This window comes from Strigops habroptila, chromosome 5 (genome assembly GCF_004027225.2).
Source record: "Strigops habroptila isolate Jane chromosome 5, bStrHab1.2.pri, whole genome shotgun sequence".
Taxonomy (NCBI): Eukaryota; Metazoa; Chordata; class Aves; order Psittaciformes; family Psittacidae; genus Strigops; species Strigops habroptila.
The window spans coordinates 43688054-43704463 of NC_044281.2; the positions used below are offsets into that span (position 1 = coordinate 43688054).

Sequence of the window (16410 nt, forward strand, 5' to 3'; positions counted from 1 at the left end):
TCAAACATCTCTGCTCCGAGTGGGGAAACCCTGAACAAAATTAATTGAGTAGTTTCTGATTCATCTCACAAAAAAATTATGACGATGATATAATTGATTCTGTGCTGTTCAAGCTGCTTCCCAATCTTCTGACTTCAGGCAATCACATGGGTGGCTGCTAGGTCATTCACAACATGAATTTATGTATCTTAAAAATAAACTTACTCTAAAGGTGTTTTGAGTTCATGGAAATGAGTTAATTTAAAATATAATAACATGTAGAGAAAAGGAAGAAACAAAGCAACAATCTAAAAAAATAAATACATGGAAATACAGGAGAGAACAGCATGTTCAATTTAAAAATAATAGAAATGGTCACACACAAAGTTTGTTCAAATGTTGCAAGAAATGAGGAGAAGAAATAGTTTATATAGAAAAATAATTCTTAAATCTTTGGTAACAATGAATTCTTCAGATCTTTACAGTACTTGTAATCTAAAAATAGTCTTCTATTATTCATGTAACTATATTTATAATTTATTTCCTAGTATACTTAACAAAACTTACATAAAGCAGAAAATAAAAAGTCAGAAAGATATGGAGAAAATGTCTTATCTGAAGAAACAGATATCTGAATTGGGTTCTAAAACATGTTTCTTAATGAGTGTATCTCATTACTCTGCTCACATAATACCAAATTTCCCAGATAAGAAGTTTGGTTTTCCTTGAGATGTCATATTTTTTCCATCATTTGACTTTGAAGGCATGTCCATAGTAATGTATCTAATTTGAAAACCACCAGCAGTCACTGAAGCATCTGTCAAAAACTTCAAGGTCATCACATTGCCTGTGAGAAGAAAAAGTTAAAACAAAAGTTGCTTTTTTGGGTGGCATGAAAATGTGATATTTCAGAGGTATTTTTAAAGTGCTCTTTCTTGCTTCATTCTGAGATCCTTAGAACAATGCACATGGTTTGTCTACTTCCAAGCTGTGACCTGGGATTATTGCAGTTCCATTAGCTGTATGGAAAACCAGGCAGATTTTCATCAGTTTTCTTTGTCTGCAGAGCCCAGAGGTTGATAAAGTTTTGCTGTACCCAGTGCTTTCTGCAAAGCATTTCCTGTTCTTTAGAATGCTGCTCTGCTTCACTCTACCTGTGAAATGTCATGCTGTGTGAGACACATCTGGCACCTCACGGATCTCTAGGTGACGCAGAGGTGAGGTTGCTACATCACTCTCCCCTGAGTGTTACTTGCTCATCTCTACCAGGCCTGTGTAAACTGGGAGATCAGGGTGGCACAATTCAACTTTTCTGTTCTCTTTCTGCTGATTACAGCTGTGGGCTGGAGTGCAGTAACTTGAGTTTCTGCACAGACTATCCATAGACGGCTTGCACAGGTAGTCCGCATGACGTCTGTGCTACAGCAATTTTGTGACGCTTGAGCAAAGAAAGGTAAAAGTGGCTTTAATTTCCGTGTGATCAGACCTTGACCTGCTGTTTAAACATACAGGCAGAATAATGTCCATAACTGGCTGTGGAAGTGTTGTTGCAATCCTTGCCCTTGAAATAGGAAACCATTGATGCATGAAGACTGTGTGCATAGGTAGGTCTCGGTCACCGATTACAGACTTGTTGCATAAAGACGCTTGCATGACAACTCCTTAACGTTCACTGGTGTACTACCTCTGTAAATCTGGCAGGATGCACCCTGATTATCTTCTAACTAGGCTGTTTTTCTTTTGCATTTATTTAGAAGTAATTGCATTGACAAACGAGCATGATGGCAGTTTTGAAGAGCAGTTTGTGACTTGCCAGCCATAAAGCAGAGATTTTGTCTTTGGACATCTTTACCACATATTATTAGAAAGAAGGGGCAAAAGGTGATTTTGGCTGATTTTCTTTTTTTACCATAAAGAGTGTAAATATGTATTACCTGTGCTAATGATATCATCTGGCAACTCATCTCCACAAAACCTGGAAAACAATACAAATGGTCACAACTAAACAACACAGCAAATATGCCATATTCCCTCTACGTGGGGACCCACATGGAACGGTAGCTCTCAGGCTGTACTGTCCTTTGGAGCTGTGGCTCATGGGGCTAAATTTGCTATAGGTATTCAGTATATGTAATTCTCCACTATAGGTTAAAGCAATTGCCTAAAGAATTTTTGTCATGTCAGGTTTAGGAAAGGGAGAAATGCAGGAAACACTTCAATTTATGCAGGAAGTAAATAACGCAAAAGAAGGAAAAGCATTTTAACAAGGCTTCACCATCCTGACATCTGTTGGAGGGACAGGACGGCCCGGCAGAAGCAATCCAGGAGGTTCCTCGATGGAAGAAAACTTCCTCTTGCAAGTAATAGAGGAGCCGACAAGGAGAGGTGCCATGCTTGACGTCGTGCTTACCAACAGGGAGGGACTGGTTGGAAATGTGACACTCCAGGGCAGCCTTGGCCATAGCAATCACGAGATGGTTGAGTTTGAGATCCTCAGGACAGGGAGAAGAGCATGCAGCAAGCTCACTGCCCCGGACTTCAAGAAAGCAGACTTTGGCCTCTTCAGGAACCTGCTTAGTAAGGTTCCATGGGATATAATCCTAGAAGGCAGAGGGGCCCAAGACTGCTGGTTGATATTCAAGGATCACCTGCTACGTGCTCAGGAGTGTTGCGTCCCGACTAGAAAGAAGTGCAGCAGGAGGGCCAGGAGACCTCCATGGATGGACAAGGAGCTGCTGAGGAAACTTAGAGGGAAAAAAGAAGCTTATAGAAGGTGGAAGCGAGGACAGGCGGCCTGGGAAGAACATAGGAGCATTGCCTGGGAAGCTAGGGATCAGGTTAGAAAAGCTAAAGCCCAGCTAGAATTAAATCTGGCAAGGGATGTGAAAGATAACAGGAAAGGATTCTATAGGTATGTAGCAAATAAAAGACAGACTATGGACAATGTGGGCCCTCTACGGAAGCTATCGGGAGAACTGGCTACCCTGTATTTGGAGAAGGCTGAGGTTCTTAATGACTTCTTTGCCTCAGTGTTCACCAGCAAATGCTCTGACCACACCACCCAAGTCTTGGAAAGCAGATGCAGGGACTGTGAGAATGAAGATCTTAGGCCCACTGTAGGAGAGTATCAGGTTCGAGACCATCTTAAGAACCTGAACGTGCACAAGTCCATGGGACCTGATGAAATCCACCCGCAGGTCCTGAAGGAGCTGGCGTATGAAGTTGCTAAACCACCGTCCGTCATATTCGAAAAATCCTGGCAGCCAGGTGAAGTTCCCGATGACTGGAAGAAGGGTAATATAACCCCCATTTTCAAGAAGGGGAAGCTGGAAGACCTGGGGAACTACAGACCAGTCAGCCTCGCCTCTGTGCCTGGGAAAATCTTGGAACAGTTTCTCCTGGAAAGCATGCTAAGGCACATGAAAAACAACGAGGTGGTTGGTGACAGCCAACATGGCTTCACTAAGGGGAAATCCTGCCTGACCAATTTGGTGGCCTTCTATGATGGAGCCACGGAACTGATGGACAGGGGCAGAGCAGTTGACGTCATCTACCCGGACTTGTGCAAAGCACTCGACACTGTCCCGCATGACATCCTTGTCTCTAAATTGGAGAGACATCAATTTGATAGATGGACCACTCAGTGGATAAAGAACTGGCTCGATGGCCGCACGCAAAGAGTTGTGGTAAACGGCTCGATGTCCAGTTGGAAACCTGTAATGAGTGGTGTCCCTCAGGGATCGCTGTTGGGACCGGTCCTGTTCAACATCTCTGTCAGCGACATGGACAGTGGGATTGAGTGCGCCCTCAGCAAGTTTGCTGACGACACCAAGCTGTGTGGTTCGGTTGATACGCTGGAGGGAAGGGATGCCATCCAGAGGGACCTTGACATGTGTGTGAGGTGGGCCGATGACAACCTTATGAAGTTTAACCAAGCCAAGTGTAAGGTCCTACACCTGGATCGGGGCAATCCCAGGCACTGCTACAGGTTGGGTGGAGAAGAGATTCAGAGCAGCCCTGCAGAGAAGGACTTGGGGGTGTTGGTTGATGAGAAGCTTAACATGAGCTGGCTTCAGCGTGCACTTGCAGCCCAGAAAGCCAACCGTATCCTGAGCTGCATCAAAAGAAGCGTGACCAGCAGGTCAAAGGAGGTGATCCTGCCCCTCTAGTCTGCTCTTGTGAGACCTCACTTGGAGTATTGTGTGCAGTTCTGGTGTCCTCAACATAAAAAGGACATGGAGCTGTTGGAGCGAGTCCAGAGGAGGGCCACGAGGATGATCAGGGGGCTGGAGCACCTCCCGTATGAAGACAGGCTGAGAGAGTTGGGGCTGTTCAGCCTGGAGAAGAGAAGGCTGTGTGGAGACCTCAGAGCAGCCTTCCAGTGTCTGAAGGGGGCCTATAAGGATGCTGGGGAGGGACTCTTCCTTAGGGACTGTAGTGGTAGGACAAGGGGTAATGGGTTCAAACTTAAACAGGGGAAGTTTAGATTAGATATAAGGAGGAAGTTCTTTACAGTGAGGGTGGCGAAGCACTGGAATGGGTTGCCCAGGGAGGTTGTGGATGCTCCATCCCTGGCGGTGTTCAAGGCCAGGTTGGACAGAGCCTTGGGCAACGTGGTTTAGTGCGAGGTGTTCCTGCCCATGGCAGTGGGGTTGGAACTGGATGATCTTAAGGTCCTTTCCAACCGTTACTATACTATGATTCTATGATTCTACGATTCTAAGGCGTTAAGGAAAAGAACAATGGCTTGAGGCTGGGAAAGGAGAAACATTGTCAAGAAAAACATGAAAATTATCTGTGGAGGCAAAACAAATGGACTATATCCTTGCTTTGCTACACAGGATTTGTAGAGAGGATGCAAAAAGTGGCAGGAATTGGGAAGTGGGTTTTATCACTTTTTGTTCTGGTCTTCATACCAAAAACTGACTGCTAAAGGACAAGCAAAAATATGACATGGAAAAAAAGCACGTGAGAATTATGCGAAGAGGGAAACTAAATGTATAAAGAGAGAAGATACATAGCACTTGTTCTGATCTGGTATCGTTAGAAAATATTTTACCTCAAATACATTTTTGCTAACAGTTTAACACCCCACCTCCCTCCTTTCACTTAAAGCAAATACAAAATACTAATGACATTGTTAGGAGTTCTTCCTGTAAAATAATGAGAGAATTAAAGTAAGTAAGTGGCTTGCACCTTTTTTTCATGTATTTTAACAAAGCAGAAGAAGGCAAAGTGAAATTCTCTGAAACTCTTTACAAGCTTGTGTTAATGACAGTAAAGTTAATGACAGTAAAGATAGGCCAGGTACTTTTGCTACAAGTATTACAGGCGTAACAGAGGTGCTAATTGTATGAGGTAATACAGTGTTCTCTGAAGTAATGTTCTGGGGAAAAAAATAAATTACTTGATTATTTGCGTATTAAAGCTGGAATTGCTTTACCTGCCCACAAAGCCATTGATATCATCATAGCTATCATAGATTTCCAAGAAATCAGCCATGCAAGCAGTGTCGTCTTCAACATCAAACTCAAGAAACTGTAGATGAATACGTTGTCCATACTTTACTCTAATATGCCAGTAGCAAATTTGCTCATTTTCATACTCATTTGGGTAGCCTGGTGACTTAAAAACATGCTTGGAATCTGTGAAGACTCCACCACACTCTTTTCCTAAGAGAAAAATAAAATTAAAAAAAAAAAAAAGAGAAAAATAAAAACATCAAAGTTTATCTATTCATTGTGGGTATGGCTATGGTTTAAATCTTGGGGCACTTTGACCCAGCGAAGCCGCAGAAAATCATGGAGGAACACCCAGTGTGATAGCACTTTTCATATATTTAAGCACTCAGCAGTCACAAGAAATGTCAGTCATTCCTAGCTTCTGGGAGCAGATATTTTGGAAACAAGAGGGATGATCCAAAACTTGCTGAATCCACAGGAAGACTTTCATCGATTTCAGTAGACTTTGGGCCAGAGCCAAGTGTTTTATGCAAAAGGCATTAGGGGTTTCTAGCTATGTCAAACTGTAAGCTTTACAGCTGCACTTGCAAGTCACCCTGACATTCAGTTCCATCCTTTCCTCTTCAAAAACCTCCTGAAAGTGTGTCTTCTAAAAAAAAAAAAACCAATTATAAAGGCTAGTGATCACATACTTTGCACCATATTGCTGTCATTTCTGCGCTCTTCGCTCCCTTCAGAATGTCTCCTTTGGGAGGAGAACCACTCAGTCCGGTGGCCATTTGACCTTTACTAGCTCCCTGACAATGGGACCAACCAATCTGGGGACCTCACCCTGCCTGACGTTAGGATTTGCCATAGTTCCCCAAGTTCAGACCCGGAGGAGGGAGAGGTACTTTTTAAGGGTGATTCAGGGCACATGACTTAGAAGCTTTAAGCTGGAGAGTGTGATTAACCCTTTTAGTTTGTCCACAATTCCTGTACTTCTCAGCTCCAGATCACTGCTAGGTGAGATGTACATTTCAAACAGTTCCATAAGTTCCTCTTGACATCTTTAGCATCCCAGAGAAGAGCATAGGCTCTGTTCAGTCAGAGATTTGTCTTTGTACCCTCAGGCTACTTGTCTCTCACCTGCATACAGACAGGTGAGAGAGGCTTTGTAGTAAGTCAGGCTGCGTGAATACATATCCTTGTAATGGGAGAGACTTCCTCGTCTGTGACTGTTGGCAGTTCTGGTTTCCTTTTGTCCTCTAAACAAACAGTGCACTTAGAAAGCAACTACTTCTCAGCCCAGAGGAGAAGGCTGACAAAGGAGAAAGCCACACTGACAGTTTACATGCATTAATAATGAATGCAGTAGTTTCTCTTGCAGTTCTCTTTGCTGAACATCTGGGAGTGTCCCCCACCCCATAGAGCTATTTGATTTACAACTGCCCAGCTCATATAAACAAGCTCAAGCCCTGTGAGCACAAACAGAATGTGCACAGCTGTACAGACGTCATGGACAACTCCAAGTTTTGGCTCTGCCAGGCAGGGTAGTACACTTGTGGTAGTTGGAGAGCCAAGCAGTGAACAAAGTTAAGCTTTGCGTTTCTTCTTGGTGCCTACTTTTTCTGTCCTCCCTGCTATACGAAGCGATATCAAGCTAAACTGAAACAGTGGATATGTCAATATTTCAGTCATCTGCAGTATAGTGAAGGGAGGGGAATGGAGAGATGTCCTATACCTAGTGAAGTCTTGTCAATCATGTTCAAACTATGTTTCCAGATCTGCTTTGGAGATTAGCTTTTCTCCATCTTGTTACACATGTGTACACACACAGAGCACTGCTGGGAACTGGATCTGTCAGGTGTTTCAGTCCCAGACACAGCATTCATTTTCAAAAGTTTTTCTATCTCAGGCTCAAGAAAGGAGGAATAAGGGTTAACAGTAAGTTTAGCCTGTTTACAGGCAAAGTATCTGGAAAATGGTTCCCACATTAAACACCTCCTATTAGTTATTTAAATAAAACACCAAAACAAGACATTTGCACATTTCATTGGAAACATTACTTACCTTTTCTGCCAACAGCAGCATATCATTACATTTTTAGTTTCTGAAAGGTCTTTGGTTAGGTCCTGTCATATACGGAACAATGTGGTGCAGAGACACTGAGCTCTGCACAAGCCAGGACAACTATAGGTAATGCCAGAGAGGGCCTGGTGCAACGCTCCAAATAAATGTATCTCAACACTGGCATTGAAACTAATTAATTCAGAGCCTGGGTGCCTTTGTGCAGCCAGGTAGCGTGGTGTGTAGCCATAACCCCAGACCTGACGAGCAATGGGTTGTTTTTAAACGCACCATTTGGGTTGTAGCAGTAGGCATCCCATCTCTCACTTCTGTTGAGACGAATCCCATAATCAACAATACCAGTTTTTCCAAAGCCACAGTTGGCTCCAGCTTTTACTATGGGATAACCAACTCTACCCTTTGCCATCCAGCCAGCAGCGCATACATGGAAACCTGTAATGGGGAGAAAATGAGACGTGGGTGTGATACACCAATTCTAGGCAAGAAATGCTGCTTTTTATTCAACTAAGTTAGGTCTCACTCAAGCTAATAAATTATTTGGGTGTAATTGGCCTAATAGAAATTGAACTACAGGAAAGAACATTACTTTGAAAGGGTAATTTTAAATACAGAATACAAATTTTCATTGTGTTCTCAACAATATGATTATTGGATCTTCATTTGAAAACAAAAATCAAATGCAGATGGACTATACGGTTTCCTGGGTACTGAATTTTACGTTCATTAGTAATCAAATTACGTGTTGGACGAGTAATATAAGTGCGTTCATTGTTTCTCTTTTCAAGTCATACAAATTTACTCAATCATATCGCAAGAGTTTGGAGCAGTAAGTTCTGAGAATGAATAAAATACGACGTGCAAGAGACACCTAAAAAACCAAAGAATTTCCTTAAAATCCTTCCAAGTTAACCTTAAATGCCTCATGTATTTCTCGCTAAACAAAAAGATCCTGTTAATGCATTTTGTGGCTGAGAACTTAAAAACAATAGCCAAAGAATGCAATGTTATTCACTGTCTGGTTGAGACCAATTCAATGCTTTCACCAAGATGAACTGGAACATATTTGTGGCGTCCTAGGACTATGAGCTACTCAGAAGAGACAAAAGCACCCTTTCTGCATGTGTGCTGGCGCTGAGAGCCAGCTTCTGACTCAACAGCATACCCTGCACATTTTTAGAGTGGATGATATTTTCCATTGTTTTCCCAGTGCTCTGAATGAATTGATAGTTTCTTACTAGGAATCAAATAGAAATACAGTAAGGCTCTCACTCTGCTCCCCTTTTCACTACAAGCACACTACTCGCCCTCTCTCAGAGCAAATATGGCTGGAAGAATCATTGTGAAAACATCTTGACTGATGATGTGGAAAGTAGCAATGCACGTTTGCTACAGAAGCTCCCTGGGGATAGGCGCCTTCCTGTGTAGCCCCAGCAGCACCCCAGCACTATAGCTGGGGAGGTGCCATGGCTTTCCATCTCAGCTGGATGGCTCTCTGCTGGGTGCTGCTGGTTCTGGGACCATGCTGCACCCTGAGCTTGGTGGGATGTGTAGCACTGCATGCAGATGTTATCCCTGACAGCTCTGTGGGTAGTGCGGTCATGCTCTGTTACCAAGGGGGGAAACTGCACACAACTTGGGCCAAAATCCAGGGAGTTCACAAGTCTCTCAGGCCCAAAGTTCGTAACATTCATGAAATTACAAGACTGGCAACATTATGAATGAGCAATGTGGAAAGCAAACAGCCATGGGTTTTTTCAAACCTATTTTTCTTGCCGCCTCCAGCTGCTGATAAGTGGCTAGATGTCCTCCCTCGTATTCACAGACTGCTTTTGCTTCTGCATAGGTAAGCTGGTACTTCCCAGAGCGTGACTCCCTGTGATACACTCCAGCAGCTCGTTCTGTGTGACCAAAGTGAGACATGATATTTAAATTAACAAGACCTTAGAGCGGTCTTCCAGTACCTAAAGGGGCCAACAAGAAAGTTGGAGAGGGACTTTTTAAAAGAGCAGGTTGTGATAGGACAAGGAGGAATGGCTTTAAACTGACAGAGGGCAGATTTAGGCTAGATATTAGGAAGTTCTTCCCTGTGAGGGTGGTGAGGCGCTGGCACAAGTTGCCCAGAGAAGCTGTGGCTGCCCCATCCCTGGCAGTGTTCAAGGCCAGGTTGGACGGGGCTTTGGGCAATCTGGTCTAGTGGAAGGTGTCCATGTCCTTGGCAGGGGGGTTGGAACTGGATGATCTTTAAGGTCCCTTCCAACCCACACGATTCCATGATTCTATGATTCTATGATTTCAGTATTGTATCTCAGCTGATCCACTTTCCAGTGTGCTCTCACCGCCTCTGGCGGTTTCCCCAGGACCTGTGCTTTGGGCGACTGTTCAGCTGAGAAAAGAAAGAAAATGTTCAGCTAGTAGCTGTGCCACTTGGAAAGTGTCGGGAAAATATGTCCCTCCCAGCCCAAAGGCATGTTTTTGTAACCCAAAGGTATGGTTTTGTTTGGGAGAAGTTTTGAACAACAGAGCTAGTCAGAGGTTGGCGAGTTTTTGAACAACGAAAAATCAACAAACGCAGTGAAGGACTCCCCTAGGAGTACGCAGAAGGCAGTAGTTATGGGAACGGTTGGCTGGTGTCAGCATCACTGGGTCTGTGTATCATATCTGGCTCAGGGGAAGCTGCTTCTGGATTGCTATCACAGCATACTTTTGGATGTAACTTTTAATGTCTTTGTAAGATGAATCAGAGCTTTGTTTTGAACCTCCAGAGAAGTTAAATCAGAGCTACTTGGATAGAGGAGAGGCAGAAATTAAAGGGAATAAAAATGTAGAGTAAAAATATCTGAGCTTGTGTTACAAAGGGCAGTACCAGAACAATTGCTGGCTGACATTTTTGCTGCACAGAAAATTAATACACTTTCTTCATTATTTTTTTCTTTGCTGTTGCAAGTACAATATAAAGCAGCTTTCCAGGGAAACCTAGAAACTGTCAGTACAACTACAAGTTTTATCATCTTTTTGTGTTGCGCTTGTCTGATGCCATATGTACAGAAATCTGTCTTGGAGGCAACCTGCATATCTAATCCGAACGTCACTTTTGTTTAGATCTTTCTTACATTTAGTATGATTTGCGAAATGACTGTCTGTAGCTACCACTAGCCAACATGACTGAAAAAAGATGCATTTGTTACAGTAGTTATTTGTACCATGGGGGCAAAAAAAGAATGTGTTTTCTAGGGACATGCGTAGAGTCAGTAGTTTTGGCTAGGTTAGGGTATTTATTTTTTACAAAAACATGGTCACCACTGAATTGTGGTTAGAAATGGTGGGATCCTTTATTAGATGCAGAATGATGTTTGCCAGTGTAGTTTTTGGACCCGCAGTCACTGGCTTGGTGCCCAGGGAAGTAAATGATATCGCTGACTGTAGCCTCAGAAGACTGTGAGAAGAAGAGAGACGCTTTCTGTAACATCACTGGGAATGTCACTGGCATGGGCATGGGATAACATACATTAATTCCATGGAAAAGTCTTTCCAAAGAAGCCAGTTCCATTGCAAAGAGAAGTCACAGATTCATAGAATCACAGAATGTTTTGGGCTGGAAGGGAGCTTAAAGATCATCCAGTTTCAACCCTGCCATGGGCAGGGACACCTTCCACTGGACCAGGTTGATCAAAGCCCCGTCCAGCCTGGCCTTGAACCCTGCCAGGGATGGGGCAGCCACAGCTTCTCTGGGCAACCTGCGCCAGTGTCTCACCACCCTCACAGGGAAGAATTTTTTCCTAATATCTAATCTAAATCTACCTTCTTTCAGCTTAAAGCCATGCTATATTATATATATATATAAAAAGAATCTCTTTTAATTAAAAATTTATTCAGAGGAAGTACTATTTTTCATTCACTCAGTAGTTTATCATGTCTAACCTGATAAATCCATTCACTGTTTCTTTATACTATGATTGTATCGGATTCAGTATGCGTGAATTGGAAATCTCAGTACTGCAGGAAATAGCACAGCATTTAGCCTCACTGCACACTCAGGAGACAGCCTGGCATTGACATTATTGATCACTGCTTCTCACAGTAGTCCTTGGGATTAGCTGAGCTGCCCCACTATACCAAGTCAAAGAGGAAGGGGCAGCTGAATTCTAAGGTTTGTCACCTTTGCAAAGGTGACCAGTCAGAGCCAAACCAAGAGCTATCTTACCACTTGTTGTCAGTGATGCTTGCTGATAAAAGCCCCCATCACTCACACTTTTCCAAGACTCATCCTGTTCCTTCCCTGGAACTGCTGCTGGAGGTACCTCCAGAGATTTGGGGGGAATTGCCCCTCCTTGGGCTCGTTGCTCTTGTCCATATATCATGGGGCCAGCACTACAGAGCGGGACGTGCCCCAGCCTCAGCTGGGCATTTGCTCTGATGGAGGATTCTGCTTGAAGGCTGCTCTCTTTACCTGACCTGCCTGAAATCTCCTCTTCCTGGACAACAGTGAGAACTTTCAGCAAAAATCTTTTATTCCTTTGCCTGAAACCTCTGTTCTGTCAGGGGTTTCTCCACCCACTTTTCTTCTTTGGTTTTTACTCAAAAGGTCACAGGCTCCATGGCTGACAGGACATGTTTCTTCCAACTCAGATTTCTTAAGATCTCTCCTTGAAGCCCAGAGACAGTGGGATCCTGCAAGGCCAGTGACCCCCTACTCACCCACAGCAGTAGGAGGTAGTAAAATGTAGCCAATCTCTTCTGCACAAACACAAGCAGCATAAAATTTGGCCTAATAAAGTACCCTCAGTATGTATGACACAAACACTAAATGCTAAATAAAAATAAATATTGTACTTTTAAGCAAAGGAGGGCCGTGTAGAGTTACTGGCATGGGCCCCTCCTGACGTGCATGGTCATACTTAGAGTACTCTGCCAAATGGGGTAGGTATGGCCCCCAAGGCACTCTGACACATGGTGTGCCAACAGGGAGGAAATTCAGAACACAAAGAGTGCAGTGGCTCTCCTGGGAAACCTACTTTGTGGCTCTGAGAACTGACACTCAGATAAGCATGTGAGCATATTTGGGCAAGACCGCTCCAATCCTCTCATCAGTTCGCAATAAACCCTTGGTTATAATGTGCTTGTCTCAAAAACTGAGCAACAATAAAATTCCATTCACACAAGAACAACATTAAAAAGAAGGTGATCCAGTCAGCTGCAGCAGGCCTGCATGCTTACTGAGACAACAAAAGATGTTTTGTAACGAGAGAAGGAAAAAGACATGAGCATTTCTAGAATGCCAGTAATTCAAGATTTTTCATTTGTGCTGATGACTTGTTGAGGAAGAAAAGAAAAATGGGAAACTCCCTTCATTTTCAGTTTGGTTTTGATAGTGCTTTATCAAGAAGAAGAGGACACAAGCAAAGCTCAGATGTCACTGCACATTCCTAGCTTTTATTCAAGGGGGGGGGGGTCTTGCTTTAATGCCTGTGCGTCGTGAGACTGGAGTTACTCGTTTTACAGTTCAAGTTACACTGGCTTTTTTAAAGTACAAAGATGCATATATTGGATGTCTGGGATTTTGCCTGATTTTTCTTTACTTATATATGATGTCACCAAATGCCACTGGTAATTCAATTAACTGCATTTTGAGGTTTATTTCAATTATTTTATTGCTGTAGTTACACTAGATGGTGCATTTCTAAAGGAGCTTCAATAGAGTCCTGGAGACAAGAGTGGTTATTTCAAAGTCAAACACCGTGGTTCCAGATTTTGCATGTGTTTGTTTATTTAGAGAACGTCACTAATTTTACTCCATGATTTATTTTTATTTACTCTCATGGTAAATGCTAAAGGCCTAGAAAACCAGGATTTTATTACGTATTCCAGTAAACACTCTGTTTCTTCATTTTAAAGAATGAGAATTATTTTCCTTCAAATTGACTTCCATTCATGAAACTGCTTAAATGATCAGTGTTATCACAAGTTCTTGTGTATGTTGTAGCTGTCCCTAAGCGCAGCATACAGGGTGGCTGGCACTGTGCTAGAGTACTCTTTAGAAGACCACTGTCTGGCTGAGATAAAAACTGTGTCAGAGAACAGGAGAATGGTTCAACCACCGACAGGACCTGTGCATGGCCACATGCCATTCTCTTGTGCAGAAACAGCCTTTGCAGGCTACAGGTAAACAAGGGGACTCACTCAGCAAGCTCCTTTGCTCTTCACGCTGACCACACCCATTTGATACTAGAATACCCATCACAGCTTGTATCAAATTCTTCTCTGCCCCTACCATCAGGGCTTAACACAGCCTCAGTCCTACCTATCTGCTGTGTCTCCTTCCTGTTAAGTCCAGTCAAGAATACAAGCTTTGCTCGTTTCTCACACAAACCTCTTCTCTGTCACCTTTTTTTGAATGGCAGCCACTTAAGGTGGTGCATGAAGCTGTCCTCCCTTGCAGCTCTCCCCAGCCGGAGCACCTTCAGCAACTACAGGGCACAGCAGGCATGTTCCAGGTTCAGAAGGAAAGAGAAGTCATTAAAACTGTGCAGTCAAATGGAAAAAAATATAGATTACTTCTCCTTCTCATTTAGTTTACATGGTCCTCTGAGGAGGGACTGGAGTCATGTGATTGCTGCACCAGCTAATAAAGCATGGCCCCAGTCCCCCATGAAACGTCAGAGCACAACAGAAATGGGTACCGGCTATAGGAATTCCTCAAAACCCTTAAAGAAACACACAACATTCTAGGGAGGATAAAGGAGTTTTTAAGTATTTTCTATAAAACAGAGCACTCAGTGTGCGCTTGTGTTTTGGCATTCTTTACGTGACTATATTCTGAATGTGTTTTTCTGTTGTATTGGATAATTATAAAGATCTATAAAAAAACTCTAAGAGCTATTTAAATGCACCTCAGATACAAGAAACTATTCCCCCAGCATTTTCTGTAGCCCTTTTGAAAACTTCTTTCCGCTGTTTAACGATGTGAACAGACCAACGGCCAAAACATATACATTGCTGTACTTTTCTAGAAACCTAGGAAATATTATCACTATTATTTCCAGATCATTTAGTTTCATATGTAGGACCCCAGGCATTTGAAGTATGTTCATGCAGAAAGTAATTTATTCCTTTGCCAAATGTTTCTTTTCATACTCGTTTTCCTTCATTAGAAACAACTGTTATTTAACACTGTTTTCACTTTACCTCGTGCTGTAGGAAAATGCATTCAGATGAAATACTCCATACCTACTTTTTCCTGCACTTCAGAGAAATAATACAAATAGTAAGCTCAAAAGGACAAAACTTACAGTCACTAATCAGATAAATAGATCACCAGCTTCAGTGCAGGATTTTGCTGATATTAACGTGTGGCTCAATTTTGTATTGCTAGGTGCTCATCTGTCAGACAAACACAGTGACTTTTGCAGCAAAACACTCATGATTAAAGTATTTCTTACCTAACCAAATAGAGTTATGCAGCACTCCGTCCTTGAATCCCCATGCTTGAGCCTTGTTCCACAGCAGGGCAGAAAAGAAAATTAGTGCAATCATCTCTTCTGAACTATTAGGCTGTAAATATTTCCTGTTAAAACACTCAGGGTAACCTCTGCTAGCAGCTGGCTAGATCCTATTGGAACATCTGGTAGCCAGATCTTAAATAGTGCTTTCAGCTGTGAGGTCAGCAAGCCTGCTCCAATTGTGCTTGCTGTAGTATTATTACACAATTAAATGAGATGTCTGCAGTCGTCCATGTGACTCACTTTTGGCTCTCTTGATTCCCAGTGTGTCCAAGAAACCGTTTTAGCCCTCACTACGGCAGCACACATGAACACTGTTCAAGCCAAAGTCTGTTCATTCTTCAGCACTCACCATCTTCAAATTCTGTAAAACAATAAAACTAATAACCAGTCTATCTGCTTATAGTGTTTCAAGTCATGCCATTTACAGGACCAAAGAGAATCATACATACTACCTCTCACGCTCATTTAAACATTCTATTCTTTCATGTATAACTTGGATTTAATTTCACAGTGACCTAATCAATGAAAAAATATAAGGGGAGTATTTTGTATTGGCTATTTGAATTCAGCTTCCCTACACAGAATCTGTAATTGGATCTGTAATCGGCATAAAACTGCAAGTGTCAAAAACAGATGCTCTTTGTTCTGCAAGTGGGAAATAAAGCTAAAATCTTCCCCTCCAAACCACACTTTAAAATCTGATTCATAGCGTGACAGCTGTCTTCTTGTCTTCCCTTCTGGCTGAAAGTGAATACTGCAGCTGCTCCTTGCGGATGAGTGGGAGAGTAGAAAGGGGGAAAGATGAGAGGACGGAAAACGGTCTGCTGCTCCATGCTCCTGAGCAGCCATTGGAAGACTCTGCTCTCCAGTTCTGATAACATTGGTAACTTCTGAGTCAGGAGCTATAGAAAAAGATGTGCTCATGAGCATGAACACAATCATATTAAAGTAGATGAAAGGAAAGGGTGGAGGACTTTGTGCCTACTCAAGAATATTTTACATAAATGACTTGTACCAGTGAGGAAGATATTTTTCATCACTTAGGTCTTAATGTGAAAAAATGAATGCCTGGCTACAGTGCGTACACAGAGACACGCACATATTCCTCCCACCTACCATTCAGGCAGATGCTGAAGGGGACAGCTCTTGGGAAACAGAGCTGAGAGCGAGCCCTTCCCCTGCACCAGAATAGCACGGCATCTTCCACCAAAACACCAATGTCTTGACCTGTCCTTCTTCAGCACACATTGATGAAAGCAAACCCATTCTTCCAATAAAGTTCACCTGCATGTGCGTTCCTGTTGTGCACACCCATGCCTTACCCATTCGAGTTTGGACCTTCAGTGTGCAGTGGTAGATGTACAACATATACATGTGTTCTTGGGCCTGACAAAGGTCAT

General features: G+C 42.8%; 1 protein-coding gene across 1 annotated transcript; it reads right to left on the reverse strand.

The window, feature by feature from the left end:
- Positions 1-494: 494 nt before the first annotated feature.
- Positions 495-15117, reverse strand: TNFAIP6 (TNF alpha induced protein 6). The gene is made up of 6 exons (XM_030487340.1): positions 14948-15117; positions 9272-9409; positions 7782-7943; positions 5423-5651; positions 1914-1954; positions 495-826 (listed from the first exon to the last, which is right to left on the reverse strand). The coding sequence occupies exons 1-6, from the start codon at positions 15039-15041 to the stop codon at positions 663-665; spliced, it is 828 nt and encodes a 275-aa protein (XP_030343200.1). The 5' UTR covers positions 15042-15117; the 3' UTR covers positions 495-662.
- Between the last annotated feature and the right edge of the window lie 1293 nt (positions 15118-16410).

What these genes read in the sequence shown, in the direction of transcription:
- TNFAIP6 (XM_030487340.1), bottom strand. Translation starts at nt 15,041, where the DNA reads ATGATTGCACTAATTTTCTTTTCTGCCCTGCTGTGGAACAAGGCTCAA. An exon ending in GGAGGCGGCAAGAAAAATAG is followed by an intron (nt 7,944 to 9,271) that starts GTTTGAAAAAAC and finishes TCCCCATTACAG; the next exon opens with GTTTCCATGTATGCGCTGCT. An exon ending in ATCAATGGCTTTGTGGGCAG is followed by an intron (nt 1,955 to 5,422) that starts GTAAAGCAATTC and finishes ATTGTTTTCCAG; the next exon opens with GTTTTGTGGAGATGAGTTGC.